Source organism: Schistocerca serialis, chromosome 7 (assembly GCF_023864345.2).
Source record: "Schistocerca serialis cubense isolate TAMUIC-IGC-003099 chromosome 7, iqSchSeri2.2, whole genome shotgun sequence".
NCBI lineage: Eukaryota > Metazoa > Arthropoda > Insecta > Orthoptera > Acrididae > Schistocerca > Schistocerca serialis.
The window spans coordinates 574978114-575003643 of record NC_064644.1 but is presented as its reverse complement, the minus strand read 5'-3'; the positions used below and the strand labels follow the sequence as shown (position 1 = coordinate 575003643).

The following is a 25530-nucleotide window of genomic DNA, read 5'->3' as shown; positions in this document are numbered from 1 at the left end:
GCATGTAAGTGCCATCATCCCTCCACATTTTTGTCGTGTTTTCATCAATTTTACATATTTTCCATCAATTTTCGTAATTTTACCATGTTTTCTGTAGTTTCAATGCATTTTACTCAATTACTCGTGGTACGAAACACCACCCTCGACGAGTTGTTTCATCAAAAAAACGTATTGATTTCGTGATGCTATCAGCCAATGACATTACAGCATGACATTACAGCATGGTTCTGAATTTCGGCATCGCTGCTAAACCACCCCCACCATTACTTTGCAAGGTTCATATGCATGTAGACATACTGCAAATCATGTTACACAGCCTACATCAAAAGACACACATACTGTTTCTTAGTGTGTAAAACAGCCATCAGCAGAGAGGAGGTGCAAAAACTACATTCCTTAGCTGAAAAACTTTATAAATCCGGTAAGATTACGATTTCCCATCTCCCTCTATGTGGATAGTGTCACAAAATATTCTTGCGTTTGTGGAATAAAGTCAGATTCTCATAGCTCTAGCACTCAGCAAACTATTTTGAAACAAGCTATTCCTTCATCGAACCTATAGGCTAAGAACCCTGACCAAAAATCTAGTTGGCCTGTCTCTATGCACCTTGTAACTCTTCCTCTATCTTAGGCTGCCCTCCTTGCAACACTGTCTTTAATTTAATCTGAAACTGATGAGAAGTACATTTGACATCTCGTGAAGGAACAGAACGGGCTGAATTCCACGTAATCAATACACTTCGGTATTTTGCTTTAACAAAGCGTGTAACACATGTTCCAGACTTGTACTGATGGGCGCTAGTCAAATAGATTGATATTCTCATTCCAATACTGTAACTGCCATTCTGCGAACACAGTTATGTACCAATTTTACTCATGTCACCCTCCAATTACACATTATCTGTCTACATGCTTGTCTGTTGAGAAGTTTAGCGCCCTTTATTGGTGTATAGTAGATGCGAGCCTCATTACACTATGCATGATGGAGCTCCATATGATAGGAGTTCAAAATATTTTATGTAAATCACTCGTGCTGTCAATTGTGTAGAATTATTGTAGTCTTTGGATTCCACACCAAGAAATTACTGGAAAGAGAGAAATTATCATAGAAAATAAACACAAAAGAAATATGTGTTGCAGTACCTGACAAACTTCCATCACTAACTTAAAATCACTGCAGTTATGAAATTCAAGATTAGATTTATGTATAAGATATGACAGAGAAATGGAGTACTTCACATATATCTTCATTCATATAGAGGAGAGTGTTCAGATTGGTTTTCCATCGATGGACATCATTCATCACACATGTGTTGGAAGTCCTCTCTGACAGTGGTATGGAGACGTTTGCTGTTAATGATTGCAGGCAGATAGCGCACTATGTCCCAGACAGAACACACAAATCTATACGAGTCAAACCCAAGTTATACCACATAACTGATGCACGCCAGGAGAACAACAGGAAAAAAGATTAAATGCATGACAAACGACCTGCAACAACAACTCCCTCCCTCTAGAATGCATCATCAGTCTATCGTTAAATCATACTTCACTACAACTCCTCTCAACCGATTACTCCATCTACTCTCTATCATCCTTTAATTCAGATCCATTTCAGTTTAAAAGAGGATGATTCTCCTTTGCAGGAAAGCATCAAAGACAGCTGTCGAGCCCCACATATCACCTCAATAGACATACAGTAGAATGCTGTTAAAAGGCCATGTAGCAAACCTTCTTTAAGGTGTTTGTTGGCTGTGATTGGTGCAGAGTACAGAGAAGCACGTTTCAAATACTGTTTGTTATACTTTAAAACACATAAACAGTCTTGCACACGGTCAAACATGCAATCCATTCTATAACTGTATATTGCAGTTCCGCAACTGGTAATACAATGCTGTTTAGCGAAGAAGACTTTTTAAAAACTTATAAGGTGGTTGTCGATAACTCTGGGGTCACACATGGGCTTGTGATCCGACGTATATAAATGTATTACTCTACATTAGGTCGTCATCCATGTTTAACAATCTATTCCAGCTATGTTATCGCTGCTACAGAAAATGAGTGTTCTGGTGGTTACAGGTGCTTCCATGTCAAGTTGTCCTCGTATTCCTCTTGCTATCACATACTCATTAGCATGTACAACAATTTTCCTGTACCAAACAGGCATGCATGTACTACATCATTCCCCCTCATTTTTTTCCCACATATTTTCCCTCAGATTATACAATTTTTTGTCACTTTTCCTTGTAAGTGTAACACAGCTGTGAAGACCTAGAGAAAATGCAGTATTATTCTGTATGTGTGTGTGATGGTGTGTGTGTGTGTGTGTGTTTGCTGTATATGTGTTAGAAGGTTTTTTTGTGATCTTGTGGAATTTTTAGGCCTTTATTAGCGATTTCTTTTATGATATGCCATTCCCTCCACACTGTAATCAGATCATGGTATTACACCTGATGTTTGTGGTAGGGGAAACCTAGTGCTTCCTATCGCTCTTATCTGTCGGCACAGCTGCGCAAAGGGTTGCCATCACCCGACACTTCGTTCAGGAATTAGCGTGACTTCCAGTCTGTGCACCACTTGAGCCGACACTGTATGTAGACCTCCCTCCCAACCTGCTTGTGCGGGAATACATTAAGTGGTCGGCATGCCCTGCCAGTGGCAGTTGTGAAAATGCTATTGGAAGATTTTCACAGTGTCATTACATGCAGTGAGCGATGTTGACATTGATTTTTTTGATGGTATTCCTTGTGTGATAGGAAAAAAGCGCTCTATTTAATTACTTCTTTTCGATGTATTTTACAAGACTGCATCTTCCCAAACAGCTGAGAATGAGGAGCTTTGTAATTTCCTTTCATCAGATCCTTCCTCCGCAGCAGAGATTGAGTCTTTTTCTCACCAATTTCCAGATGGGTTCAGAGAGGAAGGCTGGGGTATTTCCCAGATAGGTAAGGGTTAATTAACTGATCGACTTAATTAATTAGTCAATTAATTTGATATTAAATGTGTGCTTGTGTTGGTGATAGTGTTTCCCAAAGGTGTGGAGGAGGAGGAGGAGATGAGGAGCTTTCTCAGAAGGACAGATTATCTCCAGCAGGTCATGAATCATTCAACAGAACAGAGGGTTAAGCATAGGGTGTCATAAATCAATCAAGTTTGCCTCTGGATATATCCTTGCCCCTGAATGCATGCAACCCACACTAACAAAATGGCCCAGAACCAAGGTTGCACTACTATTGTTGGGCGCTCGCAGTGATTACTGTATAAGTAGCTGTGTTTTTCTCTAAACGCTGAATATGTGTTTTCTTGTACTAATATCTGTTATAAGTTTAAGAGCCTTCTAGCTTCATTGTAAACTGATTTTTTTTTTAAGTTTCGTGTTTAAATGCTGTAGCAGTATATCTAACTGCCTAATGATACCTGCACATCATCGACACATCTGAACCAATACTTAATTTTATAGTTCAGTGGCCCTTTCTGTAATAAAATTCATTCGAAATTGTCCATTTCAAAAATTTTATTCAGTACTATAGACAAAATACAATCCTTGGCACAGAGTGTCGTATATAAAATAACTCGCAAACATTGTGAAGAAGTGATTCATCAGGCATAACTGTGGCAAACAGGCTATGTGAACATGAGGAAGCTGGCGATTAAGAAAGAAAGATTCGACCTTTGCTGATCATCTTTTTACAGAAAAACATCCATACGATGTAAAATGTGAAACTGTATAATCTGTAAAAAAAAAAAAATGCAGAAAAATGACCCTATTGGAAACGCTAGAAATCAACAAACACATGACGTAGAATGCAGCCTAGTATTAAATATGAGGCTAAATTTCCATTTCCACTTTGTGAAATTAAATTTCCGTTACAAATACTAGATTCAAGCTGTTAATTCATTTTATTTCTCATCTTTTGTTACATGTATCTCCACACAAAACTTTGTTTATCCACTTCTTTTTTGGCTGTTGTAATTATAGTAGTATTTTCCCATTTAAACTTTTTGTCATTTATGTATATCTGTACAAATAATATTTGTGTAAGTTGCACATCATGTTTATCTGTATTTGCGACATTCAGTTGTCACAGAAGATGGCGTGAAAAGCCCAAAACCAATTTGTGACCAAATAAAAATAATTTTGCAGGACATTGTTAGATGGTTTATTTCCATGGCGAATTAGCATTCTGTTTTTTTGGGGTTCATCATTTTTGCGCCTGATTTGATGCCACCAGCTACGATTTCTTTTTGTGTGCCAACCTATTCATCTCAGAGTGGCACTTGTATGCAACATCCTCAATTATTTCTTAGGTATATTCTAATCCAGGTCTTCCACTACAACGATTACTCTCTAAAGCTCTACATCTCCTTCTAGTATCTTGGAAGTAATTCCCTGATGTCCTAACACATGTCCTAGTATCCCAGCCCTTCTTCTTGCCATTGTTCTCCATATATTTCTATCCTCACAAATTCTGTGCCGAACCTCCTCATTTCATACTTCATGAATTCGCCTATTTTGAGTATCCTTGTGTCGCCTCTATCTCAAATGCTTCGATTCTCTTTTTATTCGGTTTTCCCCAAAGTCCCTGATTCACTACCATCAAATACTGTGCTCCAGACAAATATTTTCAGAAATTTCTTCTTCAAATTAAGGCCAGTGTTAGACACTAGTACATTTCTTTTGGTAAGAATTGCTTCACATCATCTGCTTCATGGTTCCCAATTTTTATGTTGTTTTTGTGACTAAGCCCATTTCTGCTACTACTCATAGCTTCCAACTTTCTTCGGTTTGCTCTCAGTCCACATTCTGTGCTCAGCACATCGTTCATTTCCTTAAGTATCTTCTAGATACTTTCTCGTTTCTACTGAGGATAGGAATGTCATGAGCGAATCTTATCGTTGATATTTTTTCACGCCGAATTTTAATTTCACTCCTGTATCTAAATGTTATTTCTGTCCCTGTCTCTGCGATGAAAAAGTGGAGAAAGGTTTTATCCTTGTCTTACGCCTATTCTAATCTGAGCACTTCGTTCTTGGTTTTTTGAATATTGTTCTTGCCAGAGATTGTGACGCATGAGCTGCTGAATTGATTGTACGATAGTTTTTCCACCTAACCTTCAAAAATGGCTCTAGGCACTATGGGACTTAACATCTGTGGTCATCAGTCCCCTAGAACTTAGACCTACTTAAACCTAACTAACCTAAGGACATCACACACATCCATGCCCGAGGCAGGATTCGAACCTGCGACCGTAGCAGTCACGCGGTTCCGGATTGAGCGCCTAGAACCGCACGGCCACCGCGGCCGGCACCTAACCTTCGTTGCTGCCTTCGGGATTGTGTAAATGATACGTTTTCGCTCGTCGCGTTGTATGTCTCCAATCCCATAGAATCTACAAACCAACTTGCCACTTCTCCCAATAACCTCAGAATTTCTAAAGGAAAGTTACTCACGCAATTTGCCTTACTTGTCGCACGTCTTATGAAGCTCTATGAAGCTCTTAATGCAAAATTGGATCACCTACTTAATTATCGACTCCTTTTCCTGTCAAGTCACCAGACAGCTCCTTCCACTCGAAAGGGCCTTCAGTGTTCCCTTTCGACCTGTCCGCTGTCTCCTTCGCGTTTAACACTTACAGCTGTGTAATTCCTTTACTTCCTCGACATTCGTCGTTTTTCTGTCGATGACAATGGTGGATATTGTTGAAAACATGTACTTTCGTCGGAAACTAAAGTGACAAGTGCACCGAGCACACTTAATACAACAAATATAATACAGAAGAACAGATTTTCGATTATCGCTATAGTTAAATAAAATTAGTATTTAAAAAATTTTATTTCCCAACAAATCAATTTAAAATACCATGTGTGTAATGTTTTATCGTCGCTTAGTAATACCTACTGCATTAAGAAAATATACATACGTTTATCAGAAGAACTTTTACTGTTTATGCGAGGTGACGATCGAAATACTGTATCGTTCCAGAACGACATTTTGCCAAAAACTGTTTCGTCATATATTGCCTATTCACATATTCGTGCAATTAAAGCACGCTTTGTGAGTGCGAAACTTGGTATTACGTACCCAGTTCGTGCATTGGTGGCTTGAGTTTGTACAATAGTATCCAGGACGAAAAATTATTCAGCGTAACACCAAAGCGAAAGAGCGAGAAGGTTGGGAGCAACAGAGTAATTTGCCACTGCTCCCACGGATCTTAGCACCAGACCACTCCTATTGTAGGCAAAAATACTGTTTACATGCAAAGTAAACTTGAGCGAAACATCAAAATCACCTCGTTCTGTTGTATAGAACATAAACTAATGTCTGAGAAAATTGCAACGACCTCGAAGTGTGACCCAAATGGGTCCATATTGAAGGCATACAGTAGACCAATAAAGCCCCGGCACACAACAAAGCACGATAGCACCCTTGTGTGTGACCGGAAATGTAAAGAATGAGGCGTCCAGCCTGGAGCAAACGTGAATGCGAGTTGTGCTACGTGCGATCAACCTCAGAGGATGCAGAACCCGGCTGTTAGTGAGTTCAAACAGGTCAGAATGATAGCTCCTTGAGAAATGAATTCGTCTACTGAAAATTCAGCATCAACTTCGTGACGTGGAACATTTCCCGGACCTCGAGGCAGTCGTCTGCGTATCAGACATGACTGACAACGCTTCAGTAAACGAGACTCTTCATCATAACTTCTCAAAAACAGTCCAAGACTTTGCACAAGACCAATTTCGATTTATTTCTCAGATCGTTCTTGGGCTGGGGGTGCTGATATGCCTCATTACTTACAACTATTGCTGACAGATGCACAGTGTAGCAAGAGGCTCAAAGACCTGTTTCTGGAATCTGAGAGTAGGCTTCTATAAACTGTTTCTCCAAGAGCAATGTCCTCGACTGCACAGATAAGCCGCTAATTATTTCAATGTTTTGTTCGATATAAATGTGTGATGTCTTTCTTTCTGTTATGAAATGGGACAACTCCCATCAATGTCCAGGTTTAAAAAATATAAATACGCGAAACTACATGTGTCTGCATGGCGAACCATAGTTCCATGTATTACATATTCAAAAATAGAAGTGTGTATAAATTTATAAGCAAGACAACTCAAATGTTAGATGACTTGTAACGCTTTCTGTACTTCTCCTTACCAGAATAGCACTGTCTAATATACACACATCAAAAAGAGTTTTGCATTACCTCGGTTCCAAGAGTTCCGGAACCTGTACAGAAAATTGGAAAAGAGATAACATAAACATCATTTCCGCCCTTTTTATTGCTCATGAAAACCACACATTGCATGTTCAACCACCATACAGCGAGACATTCAGAGGTGGCTGTCCAGATTGCTGTATGCACCGGTTTCCCTAATATCCTGCATTGATGGATGCCCGTGTTCGTCGTGGCATACTATCCACAAGTTCATCAAGGCGCTGTTGGCCCAGATTGTCCCACTCCTCAATGGCGATTCGGTGTAGGTCCCTCAGACTGGTTGGTGGTCACGTTCCATGAACAGCCCTTTTCAATCTATACCAGGCATGTTCGATAGGGTTCATGTCTGGAGAACATGCTATCCACTCTAATCGGGCGATGTCGTAATCCTGAAGGAAGTCATTCACAAGATGTGCACGATGGGAGCGCGAATTGTCATCCATGAAGACGAATGCCTCGCCAATATGCTGCCGATATCATTGCACTATCAGTCGCGAGGATGGTATTCATGTACCGTACCGCCGTTATGAGCCTTCCATGACCACTAGCGGCGTAGTCAGACCCACATAATGCCACGCCAAAACAGCAGGGAATATCCACCTTGCTGCACTCGCTGGACAGTGTGTCTAGGGCGTCCAGCCTGACCGGGTTGCCTCCAAACACGTCCCCGACGATTGTCTGGTTGAAAGCATATGCGACACTCATCGATGAAGAGAACGTGATGCCATTCCTGAGCGGACCGAGCGAGGTGGCGCAGTGGTTGGACACTGGACTCACATTCGGAAGGACGACGGTTCAGTCCCGCGTCCGGACACCCTGATTTAGGTTTTCTGTGATTTCCCTAAATCACTCCAGGCAAATGCCGGGATGGTTCCTTTCAAAGGACACGGCCGACTTCCTTCCCCGTCCTTCCCTAATCCGATGAGACCGATGACCTCGCTGTCTGGTCTCCTTCCCCAAAAAACAACCAACAACAACAACCATTCCTGAGCGGCCCATTCGGCATGTTGTTGGGCCAATCTGTACCGCGCTGCATGGTGTCGTGGTTGCAAAGATGGACCTAGCCATGGACGTCGGGAGTGAAGTTGCGCATCGAGCAGCCTATCGCGCGCAGTTTGAATCGTAACGCGACGTGCTGTGGCTGCACGAAAAGCATTATTCCACATGGTGGCGTTGCTGTCAGGGTTCCTCCGATCCATAATCCGTAGGTAGTGGTCATCCACTGCAGTAGTAGCCCTAGGGCGGCCTGAGCGAGGCATGTCATCGACAGTTCCTGTCTCTCTGACTCTCCTCCATGTCCGAACAACATCGCTTTGGTTCACTCTGAGACGCGTGGACACTACCCTTGTTGGGAGCCTGTCCTGACACAAAGTAACAATGCGGACGCTATCGAACCCCGGTATTGACCGTCTGGGCACGGTTGAACTAGAGACAACACGAGCCATGTACCTACTTTCTGCTGGAATGACTGGAACTGATCGACTTCAAAACCCCTTCGTCTGACAGGCGCTGCTCATGCATGGTTGTTTACATCTTTGGGTGGGTTTAGTGACATCTTTGAACAGTCAAAGGGACTGTGTCTGTGATACAGTATCCACAATCAACGTCTATCTTCAGGAGTTCTGGGAACGAGGGTGATGCAAAACTTTTTTTGATGTGTGTACTTACTTACGTAAGAAATGACGAAAAATAAGGAACGGAAAATTAGCAGAAATCCTACAGATAAAAGTACGTGGCTATAGTTAAGTCTCATACGTGGCCTCGGTGTGTTGCAAAAACGCCTACCTGAGTGTCCGGACGAGTGCAGCCTCCGGCGTGCGGCCGTCCCCCTGACACGGCCCCTCAGAGCGGCGCAGTGGTGGGGGTACGCTGGATGGGGGCGGGGGGGGGGGGGGGGAGGGGAGGGGCTCTTAGCACAGTCGGCTTAGCGCGACTGGACCAAGCCAGTGTCGGAGCGTCGCACCCATCTGGCTAGACCCCGGCGCGCCAACTGTTGGTAGCGCTGGTTTAAGGAATTTTGGGACCCACTGGGAACACTGATTTGGGGGAAGCCTACTTTCTTGTTTTAGAAATTAATTCTGTTTACACTTTGTATGATTTTCGTGAATCTATAATTATGGTTGCTTATACATGTACCTCAGGGTTGATATTCCCATACTGGTTGCATCCCGAGATCGTGGATATGCGTACGCTCATCATATACACTACTGGCCATTAAAATTGCTACATCACGAAGATGACGTGCTGCAGGCGCGAAATTTAACCGACAGGAAGAAGATGCTGTGATATGCAAATGATTAGCTTTTCATAGCATTCACACAACGTTGGCGCCGGTGGCGACACCTACAACGTGCTGACTTGAGGAAAGCTTCCAACCGATTTCCCATACACAAACAGCAGTTGACTGGCGTTGCCTGGTGAAACGTTGTTGTGATGCCTCGTGTAAGGACGAGAAATGCGTACCACCACGTTTCCGACTTTGATAAAGACAGGATTGTAGCCTATCGCGATTGCGGTTTATCGTATCGCGACATTGCTGCTCGCGTTGGTCGAGATACGACTGTTAGCAGAATATGGAATCGGTGGGTTCAGGAGGGTAATACGGGACGCCGTGCTGGATCTCAACGGCCTCGTATCACTAGCAGTCGAGATGACAGGCATCTTATCCGCATGGCTGTAACGGATCGTGCAGCCACGTCTCGATGCCTGAGTCAACAGGTGGGGACGTCTGCAAGACGACAACCATCTGCACGAACAATTCGACCACGTTTGCAGCAGCATGGATTATCAGCTCGGAGACCATGGCCGCGGTTACCCTTGACGCTGCATCACAGACAGGAGCGCCTGCGATGGTGTACTCAACGACGAACCGGGGTGCACGAATGGCAAAACGTCATTTTTTCTGATGAATCCAGGTTCTGTTTACAGCATCATGATGGTCCCATCCGTGTTTGGTGACATCGCGGTGAACGAACATTGGAAGCGTGTATTCGTCATCGCCATACTGGCGTATCACCTGGCGTGATTGTATGGGGTGCAATTGGTTACACGTCTCGGTCACCTCTTGTTCGCATTGACGGCACTTTGGACGTTACATTTCAGATGTGTTACGACCCGTGGCTCTACCCTTCAGTCGATCCCTGCGAAACTCTACATTTCAGCAGGATAATGCACGACTGCATGTTGCAGGTCCTGTACGGGTCTTTCTGGAAACAGAAAACGTTCGACCGCTGCCCTGGACAGCACATTCTCCAGATCTCTCACCAATTGAAAACGTCTGGTCAATGGTGGCCGAGCAACTGGATCGTCACAATACGCCAGTCACCACTCTCAATGAACTTTGGTATCGTGTTGAAGCTGCATGGGCAGCTGTACTTGTACACGTCATCCAAGCTCAGTTTGATTCAATGCCCAGGCGTATCAAGGCCGTTATTAAGGCCAGAGGTGGTTGTTCTGGGTACTGATTTCGCAGGATCTATGCACCCAAATTGCGTGAAAATGTAATCACATGTCAGTTCTAGTATAATATGTATGTCCAATGAATACCCGTTTATCATGTGCATTTCTTCTTGGTGTAGCAATTTTAATGGACAGTAGTGTATAATGGATGCTGACGAAATAAAATATTCGGGACAGACCAACAGACAGCACACCAAATCCAGGCTTCCTTGTCAGCGTCTGTCAACCCAGAAAGTGCGGCTGCAAGTGAATGCTCCAGGAACTAACTAACGCTTGTTCTGCACCAACGAGATTACAAGCAACCGCGACATGTGGGAGCAATAACGACAGTACGCGAGAAGATGACCAACCTGCCCGTCAACAGACGGCAAACCGGAACGCGGATTCTGAGGAACCTGGAACGATCACGGAGGAAATCGCAGTTCTCCGGCAAACTTCCATTCAAAACACCTACATTTTTTGGAACATTTAACATAAAAACACTGCTCCATGTAGGAAAACTGCACAGCCTAACATTAGAGATAGGTAAATAAAATATATGGCCTCCGTGGTGCACGAGCAGATAATCAATTCAATCAGACGAGTCTCCTCCATAAAAAACAGGTTAATGATAATGCGCCTACAGTATGCATACAAGAAATATGCTGTGATCAACTCACACGCCCCCGCGAATGGGGATAACAAAATACACCCTAAGTCAACAGAGAAATTCTCGACCAAGACCCCAAAGACAACATATAATTTTTGCTACGTAGTTTCAATGCACAAATCGTCAGAGATAAAAGCCACCAGAAAACTGTGTGAAAGTTTCCGGTACACAGATGTACAAAGAAAAGTGGCATGAGACTCGTGGAACTATTCCAGAAGAACAACCTGAAGGTTATGTTAAGGGGCTCCGGAACGTCCTATACTTGCAATGTTAAAATAACGCTTATAAATTACATCTTTCCTCACAAAGTATTTGAGGTAGGAAGTTGAACTTTTTACAGATTATTTATTGGAATATGGGCTACAACTTAACACAGGGATTTTACAAAATTTTAGTTCAGTTATTAAAGATGATTTTTTTTCAATTGTAATGAAAAATCACAACATTTTTTTGCAATTTTTTATTTATGTATTCAAAAATATACAGTTTTTTGGAAAAAGGCTGTGTTAAATTATGCAGAAGGTACTGTGTAACATTTACTGAAAGTTTGAAACAAATATGTTTGGAAGATCCTTAGAAAACATGTAATTAGTATGAGAAAATAAAAGTTTTGGGAATCGAGCGACAAAGATTGGATTAACTTTTTAGTGCATTCCAGGTCCATAGGATGGATTATCTTCATCCTCTGCAAACTCCTCCTCCAGCTTCCTCTTGTTCCTCCTCCTGTTTACTCTTGCTTGTATTTCTAGACTCTTTACAGCCCTGTCTGCAGCCCGAAGGCGTTCCTTGTCTAAAGGAAGCATCGCTCGTACCATGTTAGAACCTATCTTCATTCCCATATTTCTAAATACCTTGCACCTTACAATGTTGCCATCATTGAAAGTCGCAACAGCATCATACACACCAAAGTGAAGTGTTTCTATTCCAACAAAAACAGTCTTGGGGATTCTCGACCATATAACTCTATTTACACTTTCATTGGGGTTTTGAGTTTTTCCGTGAATACACTTTTTCAACAGTTCAGGTGCTGCTAAGTCTCTGAAAACAGGTTTTATCACCTCCATTATTGCATGAGGCAGACTAAAATGTACCTGATGAACACAGGCGTTAATAATAACACCATTTGACAGCAGTTTAACAGCGCCACAGTGGGTCACGCCCATGTAGAACACATTTCAAAAAAAAATTTAAAAATAGTTGTAGTCTTCGGAATTGAATAAATTATATATCTATTAAAAGGTAATAGTCTGCAGATTCAGAAAATGCAAAAACGTAAAAATTGAACTTTTCATGATTTTGAGCCTTTCCGGAGCCCCTTAACACCCCTCAGGGAATCCCGACAAAAACAGAAAACATGAAGGTCACCTATACAACAGGTGGGAGAATTCCAAACAGACCATGTAGCGATATCCTCTCCAGTCCAGAAATAGATCCACGACATTCAGGTTCACCGAGTTGTGACCGTGGATTCAGACTACTACCTAACTTGAATCGAAATCCTCCAGAAAAGAACACACATGGACAAATTTGACACGAAAAAGACCATAGAATCTAACATAAAGCAGGAATGGAATAGACAATAAGCAAACACATGGGAAGAACTGTATAGAAATATCACAGAAAAAGTAAAAGAACTGATACCAGGCAAAAAGAGCACTACAAAAATGGTTCAAATGGCTCTGAGCACTATGGGACTTAACATCTGAGGTCATCAGTCCCTTAGAACTACTTAAACCTAACTAACTAACCATCATGCCCGAGGCAGGATTCGAACCTGCGACCGTAGCGGTCGCGCGGTTGCAGACTGAAGCGCCTAGAACCGCTCGGCCACATCGGCCGGCAGAGCACTACATATCATGTTAAAAAGCACAAGATAGACGCAAACAAGCTTTCCAGGAATACAACAATAAAAAATCCCTAGGAAACCTATATCATTTCAACGAGCCAAGAAAACAGGCAGCAAACTTCGTAAGGCAAAAGTATATGAATGAACAACTAATGTTATAGAGAAAAATTTCCGCAACAACGAAACGAGAGAATTATACGTGACTTATTGCAAACAATGTCCGCGGTACACACCTCAAAACTTATCCTTCAGTAAACAAGATGGAAAACTCGCACTAACTAATCAAGAGAATAACTGGCGTGTTATTCCTCTGATCTCCTTAACTGCCCTGGACCTGGAACCAGATTCTCAACAAAGAACTTCACCTTCACTCACGCACAATCACTCCCGCCTACTTGTGAAGAGATATACTTAAATTATTAAACAACAAGATATCTCTTGAAGTCGGCACGACTGCAGAACTACTAATGAATCACGGACCAAATCCTTTACAGGATCTTTCACAACCATCTACCAAAGAGGAAAAACTTCCTGATGACTGAAATGTACATTTACCCACCCGATACACAAGAAAGGGGGTAGGGCGAATGCGAACAAATGCAGAGGAATCTCTCTGCTGCGGGCCACTTGCAAAATTTTGTCAGTGTGCTTATTCCAGAGAACACAAGAACAGTTAGAACACAAAATGTGAATACCAGACACGCTTTGGCACTGGTCGTTCATGCACAGAGCAAATCATCAATCTGAGAACAAATTTAAAATACAAGACTATCAGGGATAGTCCACTCATTTACAATTTCATAGATTTCAAGAAAACATACTATTCTGTTGACTTATAATTCTTATTCAACGTTTTATAAAACCAGGGATTCGACCTAATAACACTACGACTAATCAAACTGACATTGGGTGGCACAACATCCAAAGTTAAATTCATGGGTCAAATCTCTGACCCGTTCATAATCGAAAATGTAGTACGCTAATGCACCACGTTATCCCTCTAGTGTTCAACCTTTTCTAGACAAAGTACTGAGAGAGCACGAAAACGAACTGAAAATCGAAGGGCATTGGGAACCAACAAGACTAGGACGATCCCGAGACACCGCACACGACATGGTGATACTCTCGGATAACGAAGCAACAGCAACATAGAAATGCTACAAGAATGTGCACAAAAAGTTGGCCTCTTTCCGTAAATCTTAAATCTTCAGCTCAAAATTAAACATCAAAAGTTAAACACAAAATGCGGTAAGATACACATTTCAAAAGATCTCACAGAAGGATCGACTACAAAAACTAGAGAGACCCTACAGCAGAGCACAAGACGTACATAATATGAACTGCATGTCCATTCAAACAAACATCAGACACCACAACAAAGTAATCAAGCCTGAAATACTGTATGCGAGTGAGAAACTAACACTCCATACGAAAAGCGATATGGAAAGTAGAGTGAAATAAAGACACAAAATAACGAGAAAAATCCTCATCCCAAAGCTGACAGAAGAGAGATATACGAGTAGATTACACTGTAGGAGAACCACAAAAAAGATGCGAAACCTAGCAACAGATGCCAGAAGAAGAAGGTTAAAGTTCTATGGGTACATCAGCGGGCTACCACCAACAAGACTCACCAACAGAATTATGACATACGTGCAAGGGGTCAAGTCAACAATACCGTGGATCACACATGTCAGACTTGATCTAGAAAAAGCACTAATCGATCCAACAGAAGTTCGACAAGATATACAAATGGAATGTTAGGTCAGAGAAGTCCTAAGGAACCCAGGGACAAAGTAGACTGAGAATAGAAACAGACTCCATGGAGAAGAAATGAGGGAATCGTGGGAAGATCAGTAAGAATGGTGAAATGAGGCTGAATGCTTTGCGTCATCCTGCAGGGTCTCAACGCAAATAATGATATGTGTGTGTGTGTGTGTGTGTGTGTGTGTGTGTGTGTGTGTGTGTGTGTGCACGCGCGAGCGCGCGCGCGTGCGTGCGTGCGTGCGTGCGTGTGTGTGTGTGTGTGTCTGAATTCCTATGTGTGTACAGAGCTCAAACAGTTTTGATGAACATGGCGGTTGAGATTTCTTTGAATCTGTATACTAACGTGCTAGTAAGTATTAGCATACCTACGACTCAGCGCAGTCATAGCACTCGTTGACAAAAACACCTGTTAATTCAGTGATTTTTTTTCATGTCGAGTGGAACGTGGTAAGCTCGAGCAGTAAGAACACTAGGTAGTGTAGAGTTTATTATATGTTTATCTCTGGCTTTGCCGTCTTAGATGTATGCATTTATATATTAAAATATGCACAAAATACTAGAAACATACACTAAAAAATATTCACCGAAAATATGCGAATAAGCACTTAAAATGAACGAAACTATACTTAAAACTAACACAAAACAGAACTGGAAAAATAGAATCTAAAAATTTATTAAGTATTTCTAATATTGCAGTAATACTAAACCAGTCCGAATTGATTTTAGTTGTGCCTGTTATAGTAAATTACTAAGTATTTTTGCACATCTTTCAGAAAAGCTGTTCTTACATATGTCAAAATACTCTTCACATTTGGAAAATTTCCTGTACGTCACATTACGTTACGAAGTTGATCTCATCGTTGCAATATCACGTGCAAAATTACCCTTGAAAACTATGTCTGATATAATGTTTTTATTTAATTGCAAATTGAACAGCAACGACGCATTTGGCGATTTTGTAATGTATTAAAAATGTATCCTTATATTTCATATAAATTGAGGAAACAAGAAATTACTACAGGTATTGTACTGGTTGTAACGAAGGAACGTTTCAAATGTTATTTTTATTTTTTAACAACCAGAAAGTGGCTGTTCGGTGCTGGATTACCTGATGGTGTGAGACATTGACCTGCTTTTACAGCCAAAAAAAGTAAAAGGTGGGAGTTGTCGTAGAAATAAACTCGATTGATAAGCATTCTTCAATTTTGTTTTCGTAATTCTTCACCACTGTTGATCACCCGTTAGTAAAACTTCACCATCGTTCCGAGAAAAGATCGGCTGACCAGGTAGTAATAGATTTTACACGCACCGCTGTAACAACGCAAAATTACATTCATATTTTAACAAAAATGGTTCAAATGGCTCTGAGCATTATGGGACTCAACTGCTGTGGTCATCAGTCCCCTAGAACTTAGAACTACTTAAACCTAACTAACCTAAGGACATCACACACACCCATGCCCGAGGCAGGATTCGAACCTGCGACCGTAGCAGCAGCGCGGCTCCGGACTGGAGCGCCTAGAACCGCACGGCCACCGCGGCCGGCGTATATTTTAACAAATTCTGTCTAACAATAAATAAAATGGGGTAAACTCTTCCAAATTGTAGAAACGTTATTTTAAAAATTTCTCATCTAAATCTTCACTTTTCTTGCTTTTTGAGCAGCGAAGACCTTCACCAACTTCTCATGTCGAGCCGACGCGCATTCTTCCTTTCCGCTGCCATTATGACCTCTTAGGCGCTTGTTGTTCTTGGAAGTTCTCAGACAGTTTTTTAATAATATTTAACTTGGAAAAGCTACGTTCAAGAATGGTTCAAATGGCTCTGAGCACTATGCGACTTAACTTCTGAGGTCATCAGTCGCCTAGAACTTAGAACTAATTAAACCTAACTAACCTAAGGACATCACACACATCCATGCCCGAGGCAGGATTCGAATCTGCGACCGTAGCGGTCGCTCGGATCCAGACTGTAGCACCTAGAACCGCACGGACACTCCGGCCGGCAGCTACGTTCTGTAGAATGTACAGACACTGGCATGCACAAATATATCCTTACCGCAATTGTGGTATATGGGGAAACGTCTTGCAAGTTGCTTGGAAGTTGCGGCTTCAGAGTCAGGTTTACGTGATTTTTGAGTGCTTTCCGGCGCTACACTGAGACAGAGAATAATTGTGAACAATCGTTGAACTACGCCGAAAAACAGATGTAGCGCAGTTACAGATGATTTAACCGCATCACTAACGACCAAGTTCAACTTATGAGCACCGCAAGGGGTATAATGAACTCTTGGATTTCCTTCCATGATACGAGCTTGAGTGCCACTCCTCATACTCTTCGTGTTGCTTCCGTTCTCAACACATTTTATCTGGTAGTCTGAAGCGGTACGCCAAGCTTACACAGTATCTGAAACAACAAATCATTCAGACCTTTTCCAGTAGTGTCAAAAAGTTGCATCTAGTTTGGAAAACACGTCTACTGTTCTTGAAAGCGCGCTTTATTGTTCCTTGGTCTTAAATATGGCATACTGTCCAATAGTGTTGAATAATACCGGCCGGGGTGGCGGAGCGGTTCTAGGCGCTACAGTCTGGAACCGCACGACCACAATGGTCGCAGGTTCGAATCCTGCCTCGGGCATGGATGTGTGTGATGTCCTTAGGTTAGTTAGGTTTAAGTAATTCTAAGTTCTAGGGGACTGATGACCTCAGAAATTAAGTCCCATAGTGCTCAGAACCATTTGAACCATTTGTTGAATATTATTTATTTTTGATTATGATATTCTTCATGTCACATATGATCTCATCAGAAATTGTGGTACTGATTTCATTTTGTATGCCCTTACTTAAATAAGTAATCAGTCTCCCAGATATAGTAGCACAATTATACGGACTTTTAATACTGGATTGAACTTGAGCTTTTGCCTTAAAACGTTTCTATTACCTGGATTTTCCAACATTGTCGACTCGTAATGGATTATTTATTTCCACATATTATGGAAAACAACCTTAACAAAACCGATCTCTATTAATTTCCTTGCCGCGCGGAGTGGGCGTGCGGTTTGAGGCGCCATGTCACAGATTGCGTGGTCCTCCCGTCGGAGGTTCGAGTCCTACCTTGGGCAAGGGTGTGTGTGTTGTTCTTAGCATAAGTTAGTTTAAGTAGTGTGTAATAAGTCTAGGGACCGATTACCTCAGCAGTTTGGTCCCTTAGGGATTCACACACATTTGAACTTTTAATTTCCTTACTGATCAGTTGCCTTATCATTAAGTTTGAGTTTTTAATGGTTTGAGAAAGCTCATTACAATTGCAAATTTCAGTAATATGGTTATAGGACATTCATAATTAGTGAGAATTTTGTGAAGCTTTACAGGGTCTTAAACCATTTCTTGTGAGAGAACCAGAACGCGAACTGCACAACTTGTAACGAAAGTAATACGCACTACCTTCCGTTCGATAATATACAAGCCATGTCCGTTTAACTTTTCGTTATTTGATAGATGATAGCAGCAATGAAAAACTATAAAACACCTTCTTGTCCCAAAAAACTTTACATTTTTTTCACTAATGTGAATTCTTCTTATTCTAAAATTATCATTTACAATATCTCTCCAGGTTGTCGCATTGCTAAGATCAGTGACAACTTTAAGACCGCTGTCTTTCTTAGATGGTTTTCTTTCTCCTTGATGATGTTGGGCTGCTCCGCTTTCTTCTCCTTTAGCACTCTCGTAAGACGATTCTGCTTGCGAAACAGTTTTATCAGCCACTAGTTCCTGTTTATAAATGTGCGATTCTTCAGCGATACCAACTGATGGAACTATAGTGACACTATACTAGATCTCATATAATTAAATTTTCCTTGAGATGTATAAGCCTGAAATTAATCTACGATAATGTTAGAAGCAGAAGACCCAGGTGTCCTTGCTTTCTGGGGATGTATGCTAGCCACTACACCACCACAGCAGTATAGGACTCAGCCGCACTGACAATTCTAGCCAATGACGATTTAAGAAGGGCAAAATAAACTGAACACATGAACTGAAATTTGTGTTAGGGAGGGCACTGGACTAGCGTTGTCCACGCAGCCGCGTTACCTATGCTGCTGTGGTGGTGTAATGGCTATCACACCTGTCTAGTAAGCAACAAGCCCTGCTTCAAGTCCTCGCTGTGGTACAAATTTTACTCCATATCTTCAGCTCCCAACATTATTGTATATAACACAACATTATTTCACATTCACAGAAACACTGTCAGTCTGATTTAACAATATGTTTAATGAAGCCTTTTGCAGCGACTGCTATTTTAGTACGGCACACCTATTTGGCACCCAACAAGTACTCTTGCATAAAACAAATCACAGCACCACACACAGACAAATCCGTACTTCACGCACGACTGAGTTGCTAATCCAAGGCGGCGCACACATTAGGGCATCCTAATCAGAGTCCTTGACTCGAGTGAGTCCGGCCTGGGTATTAGCAATGGAAATCCCAAACCACATACCAATCGTAAGAGGTGAGGGCTTCACTGCAGGCTACAAGTTGACCGGCCTACACGCCGCACTTTACCTAGCATTGTGGGTAAAGAGGTGCACCGCGACGGTCGGCGACATCAAATGTTTCTGGTATTTTCATACAAGCCGGGAGAGAAATGGAAACCAGTATTGTCATAGATTCACTAAGAGAACGATTGCCTCTGTCTCTGTATTCATCAAAGCTGTCCAGTTTAGCCCTTCAGCGTGCGCATTTTTTGTAGTAACTCAACGAAAATAATTTTTTGCTGTTCTATTAGAATTGTGATCAACTGACTATATTTATTTTTTGATAATTTTATTTTTGTGATTTGGGACCATATCACCACGGCTCCTATGTGAGGTATTGAAACTATTGTGGTAAATGGATTTCCCATTTCCCTTTTGTGAGCTGTTATGTGTTGCCATTACACGTAAAAAATTATGAAAACTGTTTCCTGTTTTTATTTTATGTTTTCTTTTAATTTATTTAAAAAATATTTGTTACTGATATTAAAGTTTACTTACCACAATGCGAAAATTATCCTTGAAACATTATCACACAATAAAGACACGAGCTGATACAAGTCACAATAATGTATATTGCAGAAGCAAAGCAATGTGTTCCGACAACAGTAGTGATCCCACGACAAACAGAAACTGACTGTTATAGCAGTTTTTATACACCTAGTGCAGAGTACTACCACGAGATGTCACACATAGACAACCGTGGTAAGATATATTCCCAAAAGCTTTGGGATACCCCTAAGTTGGTGCTGAGTATGCTTTCCAAAGACTACAAATGACACATTAATTTTGTGGTAAATGTGCTTCCCAAGCCCCTTCCAGAAACTACTGGTGGTAACTGTACTTCCCAATAACCATTAAAACATTGTTGTTTGGCGGGATATATACTTCCCACACTCCTGAAGGCAATAAACGGAAGCAACAGCTAGCGCAGCGGATTGCCACCAGATGCCAGGAGCGTACAGAAGTGGTAATACATACACTCTTAAACGTTGTAAAAAAAAGTACCTTTAATGGGAATTATATGCCCCACAGGCCACGAAAGGGTTAAGGAGAAGTGGAATGAACAATGAAGGTGCTGTCGACAACAGAACTAGCGTGAATTTAGCCATTTAACATTTTAATTTGAATTTGTTTTCTTTTAGCAGGGAAGCAGACTGTTCGTTAAGTGAGGACAAATATTGACAGAACGAAATCACAATGAAATCCAGACCTTTCGCTGCTTACAGGCGCCGATAAATGTCAATGGGGAGAGTTGAAAATTTGTGCCCCGACCGGGACTCGAGCCTGGGATCTCTATCGCTTACTACATTTTAGCATTTCATGCACTAAAAGTGCCACAGGAAACATGGCGTTTTAATTTATTGCTTCTTTACTACTAACTCTATTTGCAACACATTTTGCAGACAGAACTTACATATGTCGCTGAATGTACCTACAAAAATATATCATCGTACGACCATAGTTCAGGGGATATCTCGTCATGAACAATAAGATGCGTGTGAAACTGCTGCATCATGCAATACTAACAGTTACTACTAACTCTATTCGCAACATATTTCGCAGATGATATCCGCAGATGCTGTTGAACGTACCAAGAAAAATGTATCATTGTACGAGTCATAGATCAGGAGCTATAAAGTCATAGACACTGTCATGCTTGAGAAACTGCCGCATCCTGCATGACATTTTAATGTATTAATTCTTTGCCGCTAGCTCTACTCACAACTTACTTCACAGGCAGTAGGCACATATACAGTGGACGCATATACTACTGGACGTACCTACAAAAGCATATCAGTGTACAACTCATAGCTCACGATATACGTCGTCATCAATCCTGAACAACGCGAAAATAAATCTGCCAGACGAAATTTGCTAGACATACTGATGAAATACGTGCGCAAATTCGCGTCTTAAATGATGAACAACATAATTTTCTGTTTTGTTCTATTAACACTTGTATAGTTTTCAGTCCCTTTTTTAAAATCATATTTGAGTTTGTGTTCTCTAATGCCGTCGAAAACATTTCCGAAGTGTTTTCTTTAATCAGCATATACTGTTGAGTGCCACAGATAAAAAACGTCTGCTGCACTTCACATGAGATTCGTTCTTGAATCCTGCGTACTAAAGGCTATCTGAACAACGACCGCACATCCCATGCACAGTGGAAGTTATGCACACTGGTGACATGACTTGGATAGTCAAGTGCTCCGTCCTTACATGTAAGCCACGAAAATTATTACACGCTAGGTATATGTAAACATAACTGACAAGAGGACAGTGTCCTCTTAAAGAGAACGATAGGCATAAGGCTGAAATCGCAGTCGTACTGAATAAACAGTATTAACAGCAGTCCACTGAAAAGTACTATCCTTTCTAAAATACTGCAGGAGTATGGACGCGTCTGGAACCGCGCGACCGCTACAGTCGCAGGTTCGAATCCTGCCTCGGGCATGGATGTGTGTGATGTCCTTAGGTTAGTTAGGTTTAAGTAGTTCTACGTCCTAGGGGACTGCTGACCGTAACTATTATACACGCCAATAGTTACCATAAGTACTAGCGAGATTTACTCACTGGAGTCGAATCCTGGATTGATCGGAGCTACGGTGACGCCCCTCAGCAGAGCACCGGCCATGAGAGGCGTGAACTGTGGGACGATGCTCGTGGCCACCACCAGCACGTCGCCGGGCTTCAAACCACGTTCTTTCAGCTCCAAGGCGACGCCAGCAGCGCGCTGCGACAGCTCGCGGTAGGTGACGGTAAGGCGGCCCAGCTCTGGATACACCTGCAACACGGTGTACAGCTGTCAGTTCCTAGCAGAAGAGGACCATCAAAGTTTTTCCGATGTGCTCTTATGCATGGTCCCTGAAGATAAAGTGGACTGATAGCTCAACGTTCTCCACAGAATCAGCAAGGAGAAGAATGTATGTAGCTTGATGAAGGGATCAGATGAGAGGATGTAAGACATCTGGGGTGGCTTTCGTGGTACTAGAAAGAGCTGTACGGGACAGAAAATCAGCTTTATTTTGCTGAATGGGGACAAATTACAGGAAACGATTTCAGAGTATACAGAGCAAGAAAGGTCTTAGGGTCTATGCCTGAAAATCAATGGTGTCTATTCTACAAGGTATTAGGTCTCTACAGCACAATACTGTCCATAACATGCTGTGAAGAGACCACCATTAGAAAATGTGTTCAAAGTGGCTCTAACCAAGTCTGAACACTATGCAATAGCGACAGATGCACATGGTTGTATGTGCACTTCAACGCTGTCACAGGCAGCCAGAATGCTTTGTTCCAGTGTCTGCACATCTGGGATACACTCCACAGTACACGATTTCTCACATGTCCCCCACAGGTACATATTTAAAGTGTCCAGGTCTGCTAACTGGGTGGGCCATACGACTGGAAAACCTCGACCGAGTTTTCAGAAGAGGTGGATGTTGAGATGTCTCCAAATGAAAATACAGAACTGAGATGGACCACCATCATGTAGTAGCAAACTTTAGCTGTGTCAGTGGCAATGGGTACATACAGTAAACTAAGATTAGTAGTTTCTGAAAACACGTTAGAATTGTACAATTTAATTTTTGTAAATTAATTAAAGTTGCCAACTGTATATTTAGCTCTACCTTTTGGCACTGCATCGTATGAATAATTATTTATATGCAATATCCTCATCACTGAGCAATTGCAGAACTACCATCCCATTATAGTATACCACGATTAATAAAAAAGATGTCATATTTCAAATATGTATATGTCCCTTAAAACGCTTTTCTGGCCATACGTCCATGTGACTTTTTCTGCTCCTTATCTTCTCAGCGACTGTTCCCTCCAGTTTGTCCCCATTTAGCAAAACTACCTTACTTTATGCACGTAAGTAGAATGCCAATGGATGTTCTGGTGCACTTTTGATATCAAATTAACACGCAAATTACTTAAATTGTGACGGCTGATTGATTTATGATCTCAACCTATTGCTCTGCTAAGTGGTTATTCATGTAACCTCTGCCCCTCTCCTTAATTCATTGCTATGCTAATTGATTTCTGACCCCCTGGGGATAATCTAAGAAACCTCACAACCCAATCCTCCTCCACTACCCCTCTGTGCAATTCCCAACCCTCCCTGTCGCCTATATGAGCAAACTTTTGACATCAGATTAATTACCTAATTGATTAAATCGATCAATTAGTTAACCCCTCCCCCTCTGTCAAATCCCCCAGCCCTCCCTTCCCCTCCTCCACCTCGAAATTAGCAGGAAAAGACTCAATCTCTGCTGGACAGGATGGATCTGACGATACAAGGTTGAAGTCAGTGTCAATTACATAGTAGAGGATAAGCCATTTATTTATAAAGGAGCTGAATCTCTTTATTTGGCGAGAAAATCTCATGTACAGCATCTACATATGGGTCAATCCATGTCACGTCATCCAGGCCATGACACCCATTATCTAGTTGTGAACGAGATTTTGTGTACTGTGCAATTGCTGAAAGTTTGATGCAATGCGTTACTTCAAAGAAAAATGTAAAAATTTGAAAATTGGCTGCAGTTTTTAAACAAAAAATGGTACGCTGACAGTTTTTTTCCTGAATATCCTTATGGACATGTGGTTTCTGAAAACATGTTAGAAATGTCCAATTAAATTTTTGTAAATTAATTTTTTTATTTTTATTGTTAAATTAGAAAAAATATTTGGACAGTTGCCCCCCCCTCTAGAAAACACTGAAAAAATTAGAAAGTGATCTACAAATAATAAAGTTTCATCACACAAGAACTATTCTGGAGAGAAATACAATTACTACCCAAGAGACATTAACATCATAAGTACACATAACAATATCCAAACTGAACAAAAATTGCAATATTTAAAGAAAATTACACATTATAAAAGATAGGGCAACTTGGACATATGAACACTTTCTTACCTATGTCATAACCAAATTAACTCAATGTAAAAATACGTAGCATTTTGTTCATAATATTCAAGCATTTTGTCAAAAGCCAATACTGTCAAACCTGCACAAAATGCTGGTGCTGCAATTTGCAATCAAATTGATTCGGAACTGCACATGTCACGAGACACTTTGATGCTTAGAAAATATCTTTTTGTATGAGAACCACTTTTCTTCCACCAACTTTGAGGACTCTTTGCTCAGAGAATAAGTATGGCCTGTTGCTATGGTGATATCAACTTCACATAGAATATGAGAGAAAGAAACATCCCTAACATCATTATCAGACCAATAGAAGGAGTGGGATGGTCTATGAGGATGCATGAACCTTACTGTAACATCTACTTCTTCACAATTTACCCTCTCAACCATTTCCAAATACCAAGAAGTCATATGCACATGCAACATAGCAGTTGGGCTGTACAGTGCATTCTGGCGTTAGTGGTGGAAGTGCATCGGAAAAATCATGCACGATACTAAAATCTGTGTCACAGCTCAGCCATCTTGCTCCAATCTTGGTTGGTGATACTGGTACAATGTAATGCACAGATCGTGTTTCCGGAATTGTTTTTGCACTTGTGAAGTGCTGAGAAAGATAATGTGTGACATGTACCATTTCATCTTTTGAAACAAAGAGAACTGAAATGCCTCGCAGGTTCTCAAGCTGTGAAGCTGTAAGTATTTGATCTTTATACCCTCTCTGCAAACTTATTTTTGTGACAAGTCTTTTAACATTGCCACCAATACCTTCACAGATAGATTTGCCATGGCTGGTAGCTAAAAAGGACCAGCTGCAATTTATGTTGAAGTCGTGTTCATGGTAGCAGATATTTCTAAAATTCTTACAATATTTATATTTTGCAGTACAACCATCGGTGAAATATCCAACACATGCAAGGTGAATTTCTGGAAAAAGTTCAATATAGTCTGGTACACCAAGACAACATCATATTGTAGATCATCAGAAACCATACAAATACTTTTTGCATGCAGCTGTTTGTCCTTTTTGTAATATATATGGACACTGTGAAGAGCGCAGCTGCCATTGTTCCAATTGTACCCCTGTAATTCATCTTGAACAACAAAATTGAGATTAGA

General features: G+C 41.3%; 1 protein-coding gene across 1 annotated transcript in view; it reads right to left on the bottom strand.

Moving 5' to 3' along the window:
* The window catches only part of LOC126412488 (uncharacterized), a 290832-nt gene that overhangs the window by 186708 nt on the left and 78594 nt on the right, over nt 1-25530 (bottom strand). The window contains exon 2 of the mRNA XM_050082109.1: nt 22050-22260. Within this exon, the coding sequence (XP_049938066.1) occupies nt 22050-22260 (211 nt within the window). The remainder of the gene's footprint in view (nt 1-22049; nt 22261-25530) is intronic.